General features: G+C 45.9%; 1 protein-coding gene across 13 annotated transcripts in view; it reads left to right on the top strand.

Annotated features, from left to right (window-relative positions):
* Window positions 1-19,432, top strand: part of NCOR2 (nuclear receptor corepressor 2) — a 713,121-nt gene that overhangs the window by 210,884 nt on the left and 482,805 nt on the right. For all 13 annotated transcript variants that reach the window (XM_063964578.1, XM_063964589.1, XM_063964577.1 and 10 more), the window contains exon 3: window positions 1,365-1,492. In XM_063964578.1, coding sequence (XP_063820648.1) covers window positions 1,365-1,492 — 128 coding nt within the window. The remainder of the gene's footprint in view (window positions 1-1,364; window positions 1,493-19,432) is intronic.

Genomic DNA, 19,432 nt, shown 5'->3' with positions numbered 1-19,432 from the left:
TTTTGCAAGAGCCGTGTACTCTTGAGAGATTTCTTTGAAGTACGTATTAGTATTTTGAAACAAAGGACAGTTCTAAGTCAAGGAGGACACCGAGGCATTGAGCTTCAGGGGTAGTAGGTTTTTATCTGTGAAACTTGCTAGCACACCAATTTTTGAAGAAAAAAAAAGAAATAGAAAATGTGTGACTCTAGCAGCAACTGAATGAGAGTTGACATGTCTGTGCAAGATAGAGGTAGAAGATGGGAGAGGCTTCCTTCCAGTGCATGACTCATTGGACATGACTTATAAAGTGCTGCAGGGTTGGAACACATTTGCTAGGTCCCCGGGTGATGGATAAAACCTACAAAACAGAATCTATGCCCTTGCTTGTACCTTGTCACCTCATAGACAGATAGCACAGCCGGAGCCATAGAGAATTGAGAAGACTCTGGTTTGGCTGTGTGACTATCACTTGCTGCGCTGTGTACTGCATCTTGGTAGCAAAGGTTTAAAGTGTAAAAATCATAGCCAGCATCAGTCCATGGGTTTTCCTCTAAACACTTTCCATTTATTGTGGTCACTGGCAGATACTACAAATACATATCGTACATTTTTCTTGGCACCTGTGAATGGAATGCAGGTTTTGGTCACACAATTACAGTATACACTTCTTATGTAAAATACTGGAACCCAGGATTTAGGGCTATTAATGCTGCCGTTATGCACAAAGTTGCCTTTTTATAAAATAAAATAAAAAAATAGATATTTCTAATGTGATAACCTTTATCTTTTTTGTTTTTCGTTTTAGACTTTTTTTTAAAGTTTTTGTGTAACATTTTTATCTAACTACATTTTTGTTTAGTCTGAATTACTTTTATGCTGCTGTACAGTCGTTACAACACTACATACTATACAATTGCATTGTATAGAATATAACTAGCCTGATCCATACAGACTAAAGGAAAGGATAAGAAAGTGATAAGAACCACTTGGCCCATCTAGTCTGCCCCTTTTTTATCCTTTCGGTAATTTCAACCTTTTTTGAACCTTAGTTCTGTGTAAGGATATTGATATGCCTATCACAAGCATGTTTAAATTGTGCTACTGTCTTAGCCTCTATCACACCTAATGGGAGGCTGTTCCACTTATCCACTACCCTTTCTGTGAAGTAATTTTTCCTTGCATTTCCCATGAACCTGCCTCACGCCAAAGCATCACCACTTTGTGTCCTGAATTACTGGACACTGCATAGTTTCTAAAAGTCTTCAGAATAATGTTCTTCACTTGAAGAAATAAAAATGTAAAACACTGCTGATTGTGTGATATCTGTGCAATATGAAGTCATGGAGATCTAAATCTTTTGTATTTGTTTTTTTTGTTCTCAGGATGCCAATCTTCTAGACTATCAGCACCATGCAAGAGATTACAGCTCGCATCTAGCTCATAGTTCTATTCTTCTTCCACAGAGGAGGCGACCATCTTTGCTAACAAAATTCCAGCCCAGCAATGAAAGGTAGGATCATTTCTAAATCACCACTGTTCTACTGCACTGTGTTCGATTGTACATTTAATTAAATGTTCTTCAGCCTTTGGAAAGCTCCGTGAGGTGATAAACTATAAAATCAAGAATTATAGGTTCTGTGTCCTAATAGACGTGTAGTGCTAAGTTGTTTTTTGTATTACTGTCTTCTATTCAAGATGGAGTTGTTTGCATGCCTTTGTTTTTTCATGCCTATGAGCTTAAATATCTTAGAGAAGTACATGTAGATTAAAGAGAATGTTTCTTCTGCAGAGTCCACAGGTTATCCACAGAATAACATTGGGATATGAGGTAGCGACAGCGGATTGGCACCAAACGATCAAAGCTTTCGGCCTACCAGAATGCAAGGGGCCTGTCCCTAATTCCCGGACTCCTGGCTCAGGCAATTCAGTTTTTTGTTTGGTGCGGTATGAGCCGGACCATGGTCAATGGGCTGCTGGTTTTTAGCAGCCATAAACGGTTTTATTTTATTTTTATGGTCTTACTATATTTTTTGAGTGATCTTTCTAAAAAGCGTCTTATACGTACCTTAGAAAGAGTTGCTCTAACAGCTCCCCACTGGGTTGCGACAACGCCTACCCACGTGTACAGTGCTGTTTCGGTGGGCGTCTGTGTAGGATGTACTAGCAAGTCCACCAGACGTTACCAGGCTGTGGCCAGAGCACGGGGAGAAGGTAAGGCATTGGTTCCGCTTAGTAGGGTAAATGCGAGACACAGATGCACCATTTTGGTGCCACCTCGGGTACACCAGCGCTAGACCTCAGGGATCATAGGCTCCAGGGGTCGTATGAGGCCGCGATCCCTAGAGTTGATGTCAGCAGTGGGAAGTCAGACCCTCCCTTGGTCGCCCCTCCCCCCGGACCCAGTCGCAGCATAGGCAGCTGTATGACTGATGCGTCGGTGTTCACTTGGGCATCTGTGTTCACTGTAGATTCACGGGGCGATTGTGTACACTAATAGCGTCTGGATCCACTCAGCGTTCACTAATAGCGTCTGGATCCACTCAGCGTTCACTAATGTATTGATCGATCCTGGAAGCGGGGTGAAGTCTCCCTGTATCCCACTCTTCTCAGCCAGGTGATACAGCACTAAGTCTCTATCTACCTTTGGTGTGAATAGCTAGATAAGTGCCCGATGCATATGAGTGTGTAAACTTTTGCTGCTGTTTTCTTTTGCTGTGTGACTGAATACGTTTAAACTTCTATATAAGGTAATGCAGTAATATGTTTCTCCTACATACTTGAAATGTATCTGTAGTTGATTAGTATAATAAGCAATTTGAGCACATAATGTATAACCTGTGACTGACTGCTAGTGTGATTGCTGACTTAACGATTTTCTGTCAGTTTCTGTGTATTCCAATCCTCAATGCTGGTGCAAAGCAGGGAGGGATCAGATTGTATGTCACTTTAACAAATTTTAAAGTGATTGCAATCACAATTTGTGCAGTTAACACTGTATAGGTGTGTGATCTATTTATCATGTCTAAGGGGTATATTCAATTGCAGTCAAAAGCTGCCGTCTGTCAGAAAGATGTCAGTTTTCGACTTTTTTAGGTTGGAAGGGGTTCCGACCTATTCAGTAGACCCCAGAGTTTTCCGACACGTCGGGAATTCCGACTTGTCAGAAAGCACGTGGAACGGCAGAATAGCCGCCGATCCGCGTGCTTCTGTCGGAAACGGGGCCAAATCCGACCGGTTTTGGCCCCGTTTCTGACAATCTCAATCCGACTTTAAAAAAAAAAAGTTGAACTGAGGTGAGGAGATGGGGGAGCGGGGCAGCGGGCTGCAGGGCACAGGCAGGAACCTGACCGGCGTCCCCGCATCTCTCTCCCGGCAGCGCAGTGTGGCTTGCGCGGATCTGAGGCTCCCTCCAGCCCGTGCCTGTGATCTCACACACAGGGACGGCTGACTGCTGACTGCTGTCTGCTGACAGCAGCAGCACAGACAGGACATTGTGAATGGCCAAATCCGACAGTCGAATTTGGCCGCATCGAATAGGCCTTGCTGGATCCTTTCCGACAAATGCATGTCGGAATGGATCCGACACTAATTGAATATACCTCTAAAAGCAGCACCAACACTCATGTCATGTTTGTCCTGCAAAGCTGGGTTAACCTCTCATGATCTGGTTCAAAATGAATTATGTACTAATTGTTTAAAGCCTCTTGAATAATCCGATGCAGGCACAGGTTCAGTTTGAACCCCCATGGGCTACGTTTGCACAAACATTATACAGTATAGCTGAGCGGATAATGCCAGCTCCTATACCATGGATAGGTTACCCTATTAACCCTTACATGCAACATTCCACCTGGGAGTTATCACATCCAGTACAGGAATCGTCAGCCTCTCAATAGAAACAGGCTGGAAGGCTGGTGGTAATTAAATCACATAGACATGAAATAACATCTTCACAGTCTACACATGTTTCAGGTGAGGACTCGTCGGAGGATGAGGACTCATTGCACTCCGGGTCTGAATACAGAGACGAGGACGAAGGCCTCAGCTCAGTGGATATTCCTTAGCTAATTAGTGCTATGAAAGCCATTCTATCCTTAGAGGAGGCAGCAGAGCTTTTGTTAAAATCGAAGGCACCTGTGTTTAAACGTCCCAAAATAGTTAGGACTGAGTTTCCTGGGTTAGAACAGCTGACAGAAATTATGCAAGAGGCTTGGGTTTCACCCAGTAACAAGTTTAGAATTCCAAGGAAATGGAATTCATATTAACCTCTTCCAGCTGGGGACTGTTTAAAAAGGGAGGTGGCTTCCAAAGTAGATAAGCATGTCATCCGATTGGTGCGAAAATCTACATGACCTTGTCTGGGGCAATCATAAGACCAGCGATGTCTTCGGCATGGATGACAGCCTGGGCTGATGCATTGGAGGATGACCTTTCAATGGCATTTAGAGAGCAAAAATTCCATATTGCTCATATCAAACAGGCAGCTTTTTTTATGAAAGAAGCAGCCTTGGATATGGGCACAATTGCCTCTCAGTCATCAGCCTCAGCAGTAGCAGTAGCACAGTAGCAGCTCACAGAGCGGTTTGGCTACGTACAGGGATAGCTGACTCAGAATCTAAGAAGGTTCTGGAGTCTTTGCCTTTTACTGGAGGTATTCTATTTGGTAAAGAATTAAACAGTATTTTGGAGTCCGAAGCAGACTCCCAAGAAAGTGAAGTTTCCTTCCACACCTAAATCCAAGCCTAGATTTCCAGCTTTTCGGCCCTTTCGGACTCAAGGAAAAGCAAAAGGAAAGGGTTATGGCAAACAGTCTCAATCTGAAAAGTCTGGTAGGACTAAAAAGCATTGGGCTACCAGAGGGCTGGCTTCCAAATCAGAAGATAAACCATCAGCCTGATGGTGCGGGCCTCCACCTAGGGGACCCCAAGGTGTGAGGCCAGTTATGCATTTGCTTTCAAGAAACACCCTACTCAAAGGTTTTTTTTGTACCAGCCCATCTTCAGTGAAAATGAAGGCCAGGGTTTTTGCAAGAGGCAGTTCAGAAGTTTCTACAGTCAGAAGTGATAATTCCAGTTCCTCCTGCACAATGAGGACAAGGTTTTTATTCCAACCTGTTTGTAGTCCAGAAGCCAAATGGGTCGTTCCGGCCCATACTCAATCTCAAAGTGCTGAACAAGTACATTTGGGTGCCTCTGCTTCATATGGAGACTTTACGTTCCATCATTTTGGCCATGGAGGTGGAGGATTTTATGGTATCCCTGGATATCCAGGATGCTTACCTTCATGTGGGTCTGGGACTCAGGGTCGACACACCTTAGGTCGACGTCAATTGGTCGACACACCTTAGGTCGACATGGACAAAAGGTTGACATGGACAAAAAGTCGACAGGAACAAGGTCGACACGGAAAAAGGTCGACATGAGTTTTTTTATGTTTTTTTGGTGTCGTTTTCTTCGTAGAGTGACCGGGAACCCCAATTAGTGTACCGCGTTCGCTCGCCATGCTTCGGCCATGGTGCCTTCGCTCCGCTGCCGCTTCGCTCGCCACAGATTACCATTCCAATCGTAGTCCACGTGGATCGTTAAGTATGAAAAGGTTCCAAAAAAGAAAAAAATCGTGAAAAAATCATGTCGACCTTTTTCCATGTCGACCTTGTTCCTGTCGACCTTTTGTCCATGTCGACCTTTTGTCCATGTCGACCCAAGGTGTGTCGACCAATTGGCGGCGACCTGAGGTGTGTCAACCTTTTTGTTGTCTACCTGGAGTCCGGATACCCTTCATGTTCCTATAGCACTGTCCCATAAGTGCTATCTCAGGTTTGCTATCCTCCAGCAACATTTTCAGTTTCAGGCCCTACCATTTGGACTGGCCACAGCTCCCAGAGTGTTCACCAAAATGATGGTGGTAATGGCATCTTATGTCCATCAGCAGGGGATAAGGATTTTTCCATACCTCGATGATTTATTAATCCTGGCACAATCTCAGGAATTGCTTCAGTGTCATCTGTGGCAGACAATACCTTGTTTGCAGAGACACGGTTGGCTCATAAATTGGGCAATGTCGTCTCTGGTTCCATCACAACGGATGACTCACTTTGGAGCTGTTTTGGATTTGAATCTTCAGAGAGTCTGAAAAAAAATTATCCAAAATTCAGTCAAGGATTCAGGAGCTGCTACACAGTCAAAAGGTATCCATTGACACAGCAATACGTGTGATGCGGTTGATGGTGTCGACATGGTGGAGTAAGCTCAGTTCCACTCGAGGCCTCTGCAACATCTGATCCTTTTCCAAATGGAATGGTTTTCATCAGACAATAAAAACGCAGACTATGGTCCTTCCTCTGGAATTAAGAAGGTCATTAGCCTGGTGGAAGCAGACATCCCATCTGGACAAAGGGAGACCCTTTTGGATATCAGATTGGAAAATTCTGACAACGGATGCCAGCCTTCAGGTCTGGGGAGCGGTATCAGGAAGAAATTGCTTCCAGGGGCAGTGGACCAAGGAAGAGAGTTGCCTGCCAATAAATATATTGGAACTTCGGGCCATATATATGGCACTTATTCAGGCAACGGACACTCTTCAGGGGAAACCACTCCAAATCCGCTCGGACAATGCAATGGCAGTAGCATACCGCAACCATCAGGGAGGAACTCACAGCCAAAATGCAATTAAGGAGGTAAGTCACACATTAAAGTGGGCAGAACTTCATCATCCAGCCTTTCTGCAGTGTTCATTCCGGGAGTGCTAAACTGGGAAGCGGACTATCTCAGTCTACACGCTATTCATGCAACCGAATGGGCTTTACACCACGAGGTCTTCCAAATTCTGGTAGACAAGTGGGGGTTACCGGATATAGATCTCATGTCTATCCATTAGAACAACAAAGTTCCCGCATACGGGTCAAGAACAAAGGATTCCAAAGCGATCTTTGTTAATGCCCTGTCAGTGAGATGGGACTTTCGTCTGGCCTATGTGTTTCCACAAATCGCCCTATTACCCATTGTGATGCGAAAGGCAAAACAAGGAAGGGGCGCCGTGATACTAATAGCTCTGGCTTGGTCCAGAATACATTGGTACACAGATCTGCAGATGTTGTCGGTGGATGCTCCATTCCTACTCACTCAACGTCCAGATCTACTGTCTCAGGGTCCTTGCTATCACAAGCACCTGGATCAACTGTCTTTGACGGTGTGGCTCTTGAGACTTCCATCCTGAAAGCAAGAGGATTCTCATAACAGATAATTCAAACAGTGCTCAGAGCAAGGAAACCTTCCTCAGCTCGCATTTATCACCGAATATGGCAAGCCTATATTCAGTGGTGCAGTGACCAGAAATTTGATCCTAAGTCTTTGAGTCCTAGCATTCCTTCAGTTTGGAATGGACAAAGGTCTAAGGGTGACTTCCTTGAGAGTGCAAGTGTCAGCATTGACTGACTGTATGGTTCCAAAAGAAAATTGCTAACCTATAGTATGTGCGCACTGTTTTCCAGAGAATTCTGCACATTCAACCTCCTTTTGTTTCTCCTACAGTGCCTTGGGACTTAAGTTTAGTCCTGAAGGCCCTTCAAGTTGCCCCATTTGAATCACTAAAACAAGTGGATCTTAAATGGTTGACAGCTAAAGTTCTCTTTCTACTGGCTATTGCTCTAGCTAGAAGAGTTTCAGATTTAGGGGCATTGTTATGTTGCCCTCCTTCTCTGATTTTTTTTTTTAATTTTTTTTAATCCAGATAGAGCGGTTCTCAGAACCAAATCTGGGTATCTTCCTAAGTTGGTATCTAAATTCCACCTTAACAAAGAAATTGTAGTCTCGGCCTTCCAAGGGCCGGACCTTTCTGCTGGAGATGCATCATTGGACGTAGTCCGTGCTTTAAGAATCTACGTGGATCATACCAGTGCCATCAGAAAAACAGACAATTTCCGTTCTCTGCGGATTTCACAAGAGACGATGGCCTGACACTGCGAGGTGGCTTCAAATGACGATTTCAGAAGCATATTCTCAAGCTGATCTCCCTTCCGTTAGTTCCGGCTAATGCCTGTGTTCACTCTACTCGTCAGGTAGGTCCGTCATGGGCAGCACAACATGGTGCTTCAGCAGAACAGATATGTAAGGCAGCCACACGGTCTTCCATTAACACATTCATTAGACATTATGCCTTTGATACCTTTGCCTCTCAGGACGCTGAATTTGGGCGAAGGATTCTCCTGTCCAAACATTAGCGTCCCCACCAATATATTGCTTTGGGACATCCCGATGTTATCCTGTGGATAACCTGTGGACTCTGCAGGTGAAATAATCATTATGGCAGACTTACCGTTGATAACTCTATATTTCTCCTAAGTCCACAGGATCCACAGGTATCCCACCCTGACGCAGAATTCGGGCAAAGGATTCTCCTGTCCAATCAGGAGCGTCCCCACCACTAAATTGCTTTGGGACATCCCATTGTTATCCTGTGGATAACCTGTGGACCCTGCAGGAGAAATAATCATTATGGCAGACTTACCGTTGATAACTCTATTTCTTCTAAGTCCACAGGATCCACAGGGATCCCACCCTGACTCACCCGATTTGAGGGTCCTTTCACTTACTAACCTCTTCCTTCTTGTACTGAAGGGTGTGCATGTGTATTCTTTTCACCTGATTAGTGCTCTCTATGATGCTCCTGCCTTGAGCTTTGGAAAACAACTGAATTGCCTGAGCCAGGAGGCGGGGATATAGGGACGAGCCCTTTGCATTCTGGGAGGCCGAAAGCTTTGATCGTTTGGTGCCAGTCCGCTGTCTCTACCTCATATCCCAATGTTATCCTGTGGACTTAGGAGAAAGAGTTATCAACGGTAAGTCTACCATAACGATTATATTTTTTCTCTACCTTCCATATAGATAATAGAATAGTCCCCTCCGTATAGCTAAAACCAGGTAGCATTACCATGCCTTGAACCTGCTAGCAAGGAAAAGTCTGTCCTGAACTGTATAATGAAGGTGAATGGATTTGTATTTTTTGCCAATTTTGCTGCGGGATTTAAAGCAGTTATGTTTGCAACCATTCTGATTTTGCAATATAGAAAGACAAAAAAATTAATTATAGCTGCAAAATTGCAGAGCAGTCTGCACTTATGACAAATGAAGACCTATTACATTTGACTCTTATGTTGTAGAGGAAAGGACTGACTGAGCCTTCCTGCACGGTGTGCGGCAGCACTGTGTTGGCCGTGACTTCATACAGAATAAAGGGGGAATCTGTAGTATTTTTTTTATAGGTTTCGCCTCAAGATTTGCACCGGGATGTAGCAGTGAAGCAGGATCCCTACACAGACACTGCCTCTCCAGCAACTCTGCATTCAGTTCTCAAGTAAAAAAATCACCATCCTTATGCTAATTGTAGGTCTACATAATCTAAGTATATCAGAACGTCTGTCTATAAATTCACTTTAAAGCAACTCAATGAGAGAACTATCAGATCGATTTTTTTCCTTTTCTGTGGGAAAATAAAACAAAACCCTACACAAACTATGTCCCTAAGCCTTTTGGGGATCTTTTATAACGCGGGTGGTTTTCACTTTGCCAGCGGGATCGGGCTCCCGGCGACCAGCATACCGGCGCCGGAATCCCGACCGCTGGCATACCGACAGTTCTTCTACCTCTTGGGGGTCCACGACCCCCCTTGGAGGGAGAATAGATAGCGTGGCGAGCGCAGCGAGCTCGCAAGGGGCTCATTTGCGCTCGCCCAGCTGTCGGTATGCCGGCGGTCGGGATTCCGGCGCCGGTGTGCTGGTCGCCGGGAGCCCGACCGCCGGCAACACATACTACACCCTATAAAGCAGCTAACCTCTGACACCATATTTATTTTCTGGGAATCCTATAAGTCACTGATGTGCAGGACTGATGGGAGACCATTATAACAATCCCAACCAAAGGCTGGAACAGTTTGTCACATCCATTTTATTTTATTTCTCACTGTTCATCACTCTTGCATTTATATATTTAATGAAGAGTAGAAGGTGGCAGGCCTCCTATCTGTCCTGCTCTGTCTGTGGCTCTACTATGACAGTGTCCTATGGTCCTGTGGTCTTGGGTGAAGCTTTGGCAGATCCAAAATTGATGGTACCCTTTTTAACTTTTGCTGTAAAGGGGAAGTTGAAGACCTTTGCTCCCTAGGGTGCTTTGTGTATCCAGGGATCCAGTATTAAGGGGCCTTGTCTTGAGTTGGACCAGAATGTCCACTCCCCAATGCAATTTTTGTGTGTGCTGCATTTTATTGTATGCTACGGTGTTAGAAATCATGATGCCTTCTCTTTATTACATTTGGATTAAGAGGATGTGGTGGATCCTTATGGATTGTGGTTCCAATGGTCTAGACAGGGTGGTGAATCTGTTCCCACTACCCTGAACTTTGTAAGATATCCTATGAGTGACCTTGGTGAATCAAAGCTTATGAGCTTCCCTCATAGATTTTCCCTTTTATGACTACATTATGGTCTCTTCCCTGAAAGCTATACCCTTATGCTTTACAGCTCTCTGTATGTAGTTGACAAAAAGCCTGCAACTAAGACTTTAACATCATAATGGAAAAAATATCTGCTTCATTCTTTTTGGAAAGAGTAAGGTAATTTGCTTAATTATCACAATATTTCATCAAGAAAAATGAATGCTGGTTTAGCTGTAGTTTTCACAACACACCTAATGCAAGATCCTCGAGCATTACATTTTAAAATGACCACATGTGGCCATCATCCAAATCAGGATATCAGACTAGAGTGCTTAGTCCCTTGTTGGCTTGCACGATGCCTCACAGCCAGAGCCGGATTAAGTGGGGGGAGGCAGGGGACAACAACCCACGAGAGCGCGCAACAGTGGGTACACACTGCACAATGTGCCTGATACATTGGGACAATCTTCTGGATCGGACAACATAGCTTAGTGTGTACCCATCTTATCCAGTTTCATGAGCTGCCTACTGAGTTTCCCAACCAGAAGAGAAATATGAGGGGAGAAAAGGCTGCAAGTGACCCAGGGATCCCAGCTTCTTCCCCTCCTCCCCCCACTTGTAATACACAGCAGTCTAGATTAATGTGTCTCGGTCCTGTGTAACCTGTTATCTGATGAGAGCATTGGGACTGGAGAGAGAGCGACACACACACACACACACACACACACACACACACACACACACACACACACACACACACACACACACGTGAAATTATAAACAGTACCCAGGCATTCTTAAACCATTTAGTTTAATTGTAATATACACCATTGATTTAAAGTTAATATACACAATCTAAAATACACCAGTGCAGTCCTGTGGTGGGGGCGGGCAGGATGACAAGTGGGGGAAGTGTTGACAAGATGTGGAGGGCCGGAGGAGTATCTTAAGTGTACACAGCTCACTGCACCCCCCCTCCCCGAGCTGCCCCCCACCACTGCACACTTTCTCATTACACCCCTTCACAGCACACCCATTCATCATAAGGCTACTGCGCACTTGTCAAACATTCCATTTATTTAACATGATGATTTGGCCACTGGGGGGTGGTATTCCATTGATTCTTATGGACTACACCCGATTTTATCTCTTTAGGAAAAGCAAAATATCAACTTCATCCAGAGCAGATATAAGCAGGCCTGTGGTTCTCTACAAATATAACTTTTTACTGAACAAGGGCAAAAATAAGAGGAAGTAGCTTAAAATATGAAATGATCCTAATGGATACAGTACATCTAATTCATTACCCTGTTAGTGCTCATGTTAGGAAGGCATTTCCCTTTAAGTATGGAAATGTGGGAGAAGGAACCAGTATCTCCTAAATAGGGCGCCCTTGCAGATGGCTGAGCTCGTCCTGTTCCCAGGAAGACTGCAGCACCCTCACCGAGCACCATCACATCAACAACATCAGACCCCCATCACTGCACACCCCCCTATCAGATCCACGTAACTGCACACCCCATCATCACACCCCCTCATCATATCAACATCATCACACCCCCATCACTGCACACCTCCTTATCACACCCACATCACTGCACACCCCATCACTGCACACACCCTTAATACACTCCCATCACTGCACAACCCCACATCTCTCCCAAAATACTTTCTCCAGGTGTGAACAGTGCACAAGGGATTTTTTTAAATTGATTTTGGTATTGCACCCAAAATTGAATTTTCCATTTAGATATTAAGATGCACATTTATTTTTTAATGTAAACTACATAGTGACACAACGCATCCTTTATAATAAGACTAATGCTGCTCCTCACCTCTATGAGGGGAATTCAAGCGGTTTGTGCTCCAACGGCAACTAGATGGTGCCTGACAGAGCAATTCAAGTGTTGCGCTGTTCACGCGTGCACAGCCGCTGGTGCTGACATTACTGTTGTGATGTTCCGTCATTTTGACTGGCTGGTAACTAGTGGCAATATAAAATCCTGAAATTGGCATGTGTTCACCTTTGTGGCAGTGTATTGGTGTGTGCAGTTTCGCATACCAAGGAAATACATCTATCCCAATAATATATCTTATAGGTCCAGTGGCTTTGTATTAATCTCTGTGAACTATGCTCTAGATTACGTAACGCCCTCTAATTACATTTATGTATTGCAGCAATATGTTTTCTCTAACGTCCTAGTGGATGCTGGGGACTCCGTCAGGACCATGGGGAATAGCGGCTCCGCAGGAGACAGGGCACAAAAAGTAAGCTTTTAGGATCACATGGTGTGTACTGGCTCCTCCCCCTATGACCCTCCTCCAAGCCTCAGTTAGGTTTTTGTGCCCGTCCGAGCAGGGTGCAATCTAGGTGGCTCTCATAAAGAGCTGCTTAGAAAAAGTTTTTTAGGTTTCTTATTTTCAGTGAGTCCTGCTGGCAACAGGCTCACTGCTACGAGGGACTTAGGGGAGAGAAGTGAACTCACCTGCGTGCAGGATGGATTTGCTTCTTAGGCTACTGGACACCATTAGCTCCAGAGGGATCGAACACAGGCCCAGCCATGGAGTCCGGTCCCGGAGCCGTGCCGCCGACCCCCCTTGCAGATGCCGAAGTTGAAGAGGTCCAGAGGTCCGGAAACAGGCGGCAGAAGACTTTCAGTCTTCATAAGGTAGCGCACAGCACTGCAGCTGTGCGCCATTGTTGTCGGCACACTTCACACCAGCGGTCACTGAGGGTGCAGGGCGCTGGGGGGGGCGCCCTGGGCAGCAATGTATAATACCTTTTTCTATGGCTAAAATACATCACATATAGCCCTTGAGGCTATATGGATGTATTTAACCCCTGCCATATATCGCAAACTCCGGGAGAAGAGCCCGCCGTTTTAGGGGGCGGGGCCTATTCTCCTCAGCACACAGCGCCATTTTCCTGCTCAGCTCCGCTGTGAGGAAGGCTCCCAGGACTCTCCCCTGCACTGCACTACAGAAACAGGGTAAAACAGAGAAGGGGGGCATATTTTGGCGATATTTATATATATTAAGCGCATATAACAGAAACAACACCTTTTAGGGTTGTTTATATACATTTTTATAGCGCTTTGGTGTGTGCTGGCAAACTCTCCCTCTGTCTCCCCAAAGGGCTAGTGGGGTCCTGTCTTCGATAAGAGCATTCCCTGTGTGTCTGCTGTGTGTCGGTACGTGTGTGTCGACATGTATGAGGACGATGTTGGTGTGGAGGCGGAGCAATTGCCGGTAATGGTGATGTCACCCCCTAGGGAGTCGACACCGGAATGGATGGCTTTAATTATGGAATTACGTGATAATGTTAGCACGCTGCAAAAGTCAGTTGACGACATGAGACGGCCGGAAAACCAGTTAGTACCTGTCCAGGCGTCTCAGGCACCGTCAGGGGCTGTAAAACGTCCCTTACCTCAGTCAGTCGACACAGGTACCGACACAGATGAATCTAGTGTCGACGGTGAAGAAAGAAACGTATTTTCCAATAGGGCCACACGTTATATGATCACGGCAATGAAGGAGGCTTTGCATATCTCTGATACTGCAGGTACCTCAAAGGGGGGTATTATGTGGGGTGTGAAAAAACTACCTGTAGCTTTTCCAGAATCAGAGGAATTGAATGACGTGTGTGATGAAGCGTGGGTTAACCCCGATAGAAAACTGCTAATTTCAAAGAAGTTATTGGCATTATACCCTTTCCCACCAGAGGTTAGGGCGCGCTGGGAAACACCCCCTAGGGTGGATAAGGCGCTCACACGCTTATCAAAACAAGTGGCATTACCGTCTCCTGATACGGCCGCCCTCAAGGATCCAGCTGATAGGAGGCTGGAAACTACCCTGAAGAGTATATACACACATACTGGTGTTATACTGCGACCAGCAATAGCCTCAGCCTGGATGTGCAGTGCTGGGGTGGTGTGGTCGGATTCCCTGACTGAAAATATTGATACCCTGGATAGGGACAGTATTTTATTGACTATAGAGCAATTAAAGGATGCTTTTCTTTATATGCGAGATGCTCAGAGGGATATTTGCACTCTGGCATCGAGAGTAAGTGCGATGTCCATATCTGCCAGAAGAAGTTTATGGACGCGACAGTGGTCAGGTGATGCGGATTCCAAACGGCATATGGAAGTATTGCCGTATAAAGGAGAGGAATTATTTGGGGTCGGTCTATCGGATCTGGTGGCCACGGCAACAGCCGGAAAATCCAATTTTTTACCTCAGGTCACCTCCCAACAGAAAAAGACACCGTCTTTTCAGCCGCAGTCCTTTCGTTCCTATAAGAACAAGCGGGCAAAAGGACAGTCATATTTGCCCAGAGGCAAAGGAAGGGGTAAGAGGGTGCAGCAAGCAACTACTTCCCACGAACAGAAGCCCTCCCCGGCTTCTACAAAGCCCTCAGCATGACGCTGGGGCTGTGCAAGCGGACTCAGGGGCGGTGGGGGGTCGACTAAAGATTTTCAGCATACAGTGGGCGCGCTCACAGGTGGACCCTTGGATCCTGCAGGTAGTATCTCAGGGTTACAAGTTGGAATTCGAAAAGTCTCCCCCTCGCCGGTTCCTAAAGTCTGCTTTACCAACGTCTCCCTCAGAAAGGGCGACGGTATTGGAAGCCATTCACAAGCTGTATTCTCAGCAGGTGATAGTCAAGGGTCAAGGTACCCCTCCTACAACAGGGAAAGGGGTATTATTCCACACTATTTGTGGTACCGAAGCCGGACGGTTCGGTAAGACCTATTCTAAATCTGAAATCCTTGAACCTGTACATACAGAAATTCAAGTTCAAGATGGAGTCACTCAGAGCAGTGATAGCGAATCTGGAAGAAGGGGACTTCATGGTGTCCCTGAACATAAAAGATGCTTATCTGCATGTCCCAATTTACCCTTCACACCAAGGGTATCTCAGGTTCGTGATACAAAACTGTCATTATCAGTTTCAAACGCTGCCGTTTGGTTTGTCCACGGCACCTCGGGTCTTTACCAAGGTAATGGCCGAAATGATGGTTCTTCTACGAAGAAAAGGCGTATTAATTATCCCTTACTTGGACGATCTCCTGATAAGGGCAAGGTCCAGAGAACAGCTGGAAGTCGGAGTAGCACTAACCCAAGTAGTGCTTCAACAACACGGGTGGATTCTGAATCTTCCAAAATCTCAATTGACCCCGACGACACGTCTGCTGTTCCTGGGAATGATTCTGGACACTGTTCAGAAAAAGGTGTTTCTCCCGGAGGAGAAAGCAAGGGAGTTATCCGAACTTGTCAGGAACCTCCTAAAACCAGGAAATGTGTCAGTACATCAATGCACAAGAGTCCTGGGAAAGATGGTGGCTTCTTACGAAGCAATTCCATTCGGCAGATTCCACGCACGAATATTTCAGTGGGATCTGCTGGACAAATGGTCCGGATCACATCTGCACATGCATCAGCGGATAACACTGTCACCAAGAACAAGGGTGTCTCTTCTGTGGTGGTTGCAGAGTGCCCATCTGTTAGAGGGCCGCAGATTCGGCATACAGGACTGGGTCCTGGTGACTACGGATGCCAGCCTACGAGGCTGGGGAGCAGTCACACAGGGAAGAAACTTCCAGGGCGTGTGGTCGAACCTGGAGACGTCTCTTCACATAAATATACTGGAGCTAAGAGCGATTTACAATGCTCTAAGCCTGGCAAAACCGCTGCTTCAGGGTCAGCCGGTGTTGATCCAGTCGGACAACATCACGGCAGTCGCCCACGTAAACAGACAGGGCGGCACGAGAAGCAGAAGAGCAATGACAGAAGCTGCAAGGATTCTTCGCTGGGCGGAAAATCATGTCATAGCACTGTCAGCAGTGTTCATTCCGGGAGTGGACAACTGGGAAGCAGACTTCCTCAGCAGACACGACCTCCACCCGGGAGAGTGGGGACTTCATCCAGAAGTCTTCCACATGATTGTGAACCGTTGGGAAAAACCAAAGGTGGACATGATGGCGTCCCGCCTCAACAAGAAACTGGACAGATATTGCGCCAGGTCAAGAGACCCTCAGGCAATAGCTGTGGACGCTCTGGTAACACCGTGGGTGTACCAGTCCGTGTATGTGTTTCCTCCTCTGCCTCTCATACCAAAGGTACTGAGAATTATACGGCTACGGGGAGTAAGAACAATACTCGTGGCTCCGGATTGGCCGAGAAGGACTTGGTACCCGGAACTTCAAGAGATGCTCACGGAAGAGCCGTGGCCTCTACCGTTAAGAAGGGATCTGCTTCAGCAGGGACCTTGTATGTTCCAAGACTTACCGCGACTGCGTTTGACGGCATGGCGGTTGAACGCCGGATTCTAAAAGAAAAGGGCATTCCAGAGGAAGTTATTCCTACCTTGATTAAAGCCAGGAAGGAAGTGACCGCACAACATTATCACCGCATTTGGAGAAAATATGTTGCGTGGTGTGAGGCCAAGAAGGCCCCAACGGAGGAATTTCAATTGGGTCGATTCCTACATTTCCTGCAGGCAGGATTGTCTATGGGCCTCAAATTGGGGTCTATTAAGGTTCAAATTTCGGCCTTATCGATTTTCTTCCAGAAAGAATTGGCTTCAGAGCCTGAAGTACAAACCTTTGTCAAAGGTGTACTACATATACAGCCCCCGATTGTGCCTCCAGTGGCACCGTGGGATCTCAACGTAGTTTTGGATTTTCTCAAATCCCATTGGTTTGAGCCGCTCAAATCGGTAGATTTGAAGTATCTTACATGGAAAGTAACCATGCTACTGGCCCTGGCTTCAGCCAGGAGAGTATCAGAGTTGGCGGCTTTATCGTACAAAAGCCCATATCTGATTTTCCATTCGGACAGGGCAGAACTGCGGACGCGTCCTCAGTTTCTGCCTAAGGTGGTTTCGGCTTTTCACTTGAACCAGCCTATTGTGGTGCCTGCGGCTACTAGCGACTTGGAGGACTCCAAGTTGCTGGACGTTGTCAGAGCATTGAAAATATATATTCAAGGACGGCTGGAGTCAGAAAATCTGACTCGCTGTTTATCCTGTATGCACCCAACAAGATGGGTGCTCCTGCGTCTAAGCAGACGATTGCTCGTTGGATCTGTAGCACAATCCAACTTGCACATTCTGTGGCAGGCCTGCCACAGCCTAAATCTGTAAATGCCCACACCACAAGGAAGGTGGGCTCATCTTGGGCGGCTGCCCGAGGGGTCTCGGCATTACAACTTTGCCGAGCAGCTACGTGGTCAGGGGAGAACACGTTTGTAAAATTTTACAAATTTGATACTCTGGCTAAGGAGGACCTGGAGTTCTCTCATTCGGTGCTGCAGAGTCATCCGCACTCTCCCGCCCGTTTGGGAGCTTTGGTATAATCCCCATGGTCCTGACGGAGTCCCCAGCATCCACTAGGACGTTAGAGAAAATAAGAATTTACTTACCGATAATTCTATTTCTCATAGTCCGTAGTGGATGCTGGGCGCCCATCCCAAGTGCGGATTGTCTGCAATACTTGTACATAGTTATTGTTACAAAAATCGGGTTATTATTGTTGTGAGCCATCTTTTCAGAGGCTTCTTCGTTGTTATCATACTGTTAACTGGGTTCAAATCACAAGTTGTACGGTGTGATTGGTGTGGCTGGTATGAGTCTTACCCGGGATTCAAGATCCTTCCTTATTGTGTACGCTCGTCTGGGCACAGTACCTAACTGAGGCTTGGAGGAGGGTCATAGGGGGAGGAGCCAGTACACACCATGTGATCCTAAAAGCTTACTTTTTGTGCCCTGTCTCCTGCGGAGCCGCTATTCCCCATGGTCCTGACGGAGTCCCCAGCATCCACTACGGACTATGAGAAATAGAATTATCGGTAAGTAAATTCTTATTATTTCACCTAGCTTTTCCATATCAACTAAATGCATTGAGAAATCTTTTAAATATTTACATAAGATACTCTGTCATATATATTGTAACATGTATATCTCACTGGAGATATATTACTTTCTTCTTCTTGAAGAATAATCACACTCTACATGTCACAAACATTATATATATCCATCCCACACTACTGAAAAGCCTGTATCTATTTAATGTGTGTGGGCATATGTGTAAATGCTGCACTCAGATGTACATATGGTACAGCTGCTTGATTATGTTGATGCTATACATAGGCATAGCCAGGATGGGTGGTCTTCAGTTTGCCGGCTGTCGGGATCCCGACGCACAGTATACAGACGCCGGAATCCCGACAGCCGGCATACCGACACCATGATGAAACCCACAATATAGCTTATAGAGCCCCAATTTAATTTTATGCCACATCGTATTGTCGCCAGATCATGGTATGCTACCTTTCGTGCGCCCAGGTCACAGTACAGATGTGTCCTCATACATCTTTGTGGCAGTCGCACCAAACAGCCCCTCTAGGCGTGCCAGTTCCTGTGAGACTCTGCTAGCGTCTGGCTTTTTTGTGGGGTTTTTTTTTTGCTGAAAATCCATCTTTGTAGCAATGCAGCGCAACTAGGACGCACCAGGAGACTGCTGATTAATTTGATATGTACTTGTAGATATGTGTGCGATGGAGTCTCTGAATTTGTATATGAAGTGCTACCTTTAAGCAGTCGCTGCTTTTCTCTGTCGAGTTCCTTTGTGCTTCATACTCAGACTTAGTCGTACACATACAGTATATGCAAGTGTTGCATATCAAATTAATCAGCAGAGTCTCCCATCCTAGTAGCATCACGTTGCGTCTAAATTGCATTTTTGGCAAAAAAAGATGTCTGACGCTAATGGTGTTGCATAGGACTTGTTGGCTCACTTGCTCCAGGCATCTCCCGATGTGTGGCCTATTCAGGCTAGATGTATGATGACACATCTGTATGCCACTCTGTATTCCTCCCAGGTCACATTATGCCACTCTGTATTCCTCCCAGGTCACAGTATGCGACACTGTATTTCTCCCAGGTCACAATATGCTACACTGTATTCCTCCCAGGTTCCATTATGCCACACTGTATTCCTCCCAGGTCACAGTATGCCAG

The sequence above is a fragment of the Pseudophryne corroboree genome, chromosome 1 (assembly GCF_028390025.1).
Source record: "Pseudophryne corroboree isolate aPseCor3 chromosome 1, aPseCor3.hap2, whole genome shotgun sequence".
NCBI lineage: Eukaryota > Metazoa > Chordata > Amphibia > Anura > Myobatrachidae > Pseudophryne > Pseudophryne corroboree.
The sequence above is the reverse complement of the archived record's forward strand: the minus strand, read 5'-3'. Positions and strand labels throughout refer to the sequence as shown.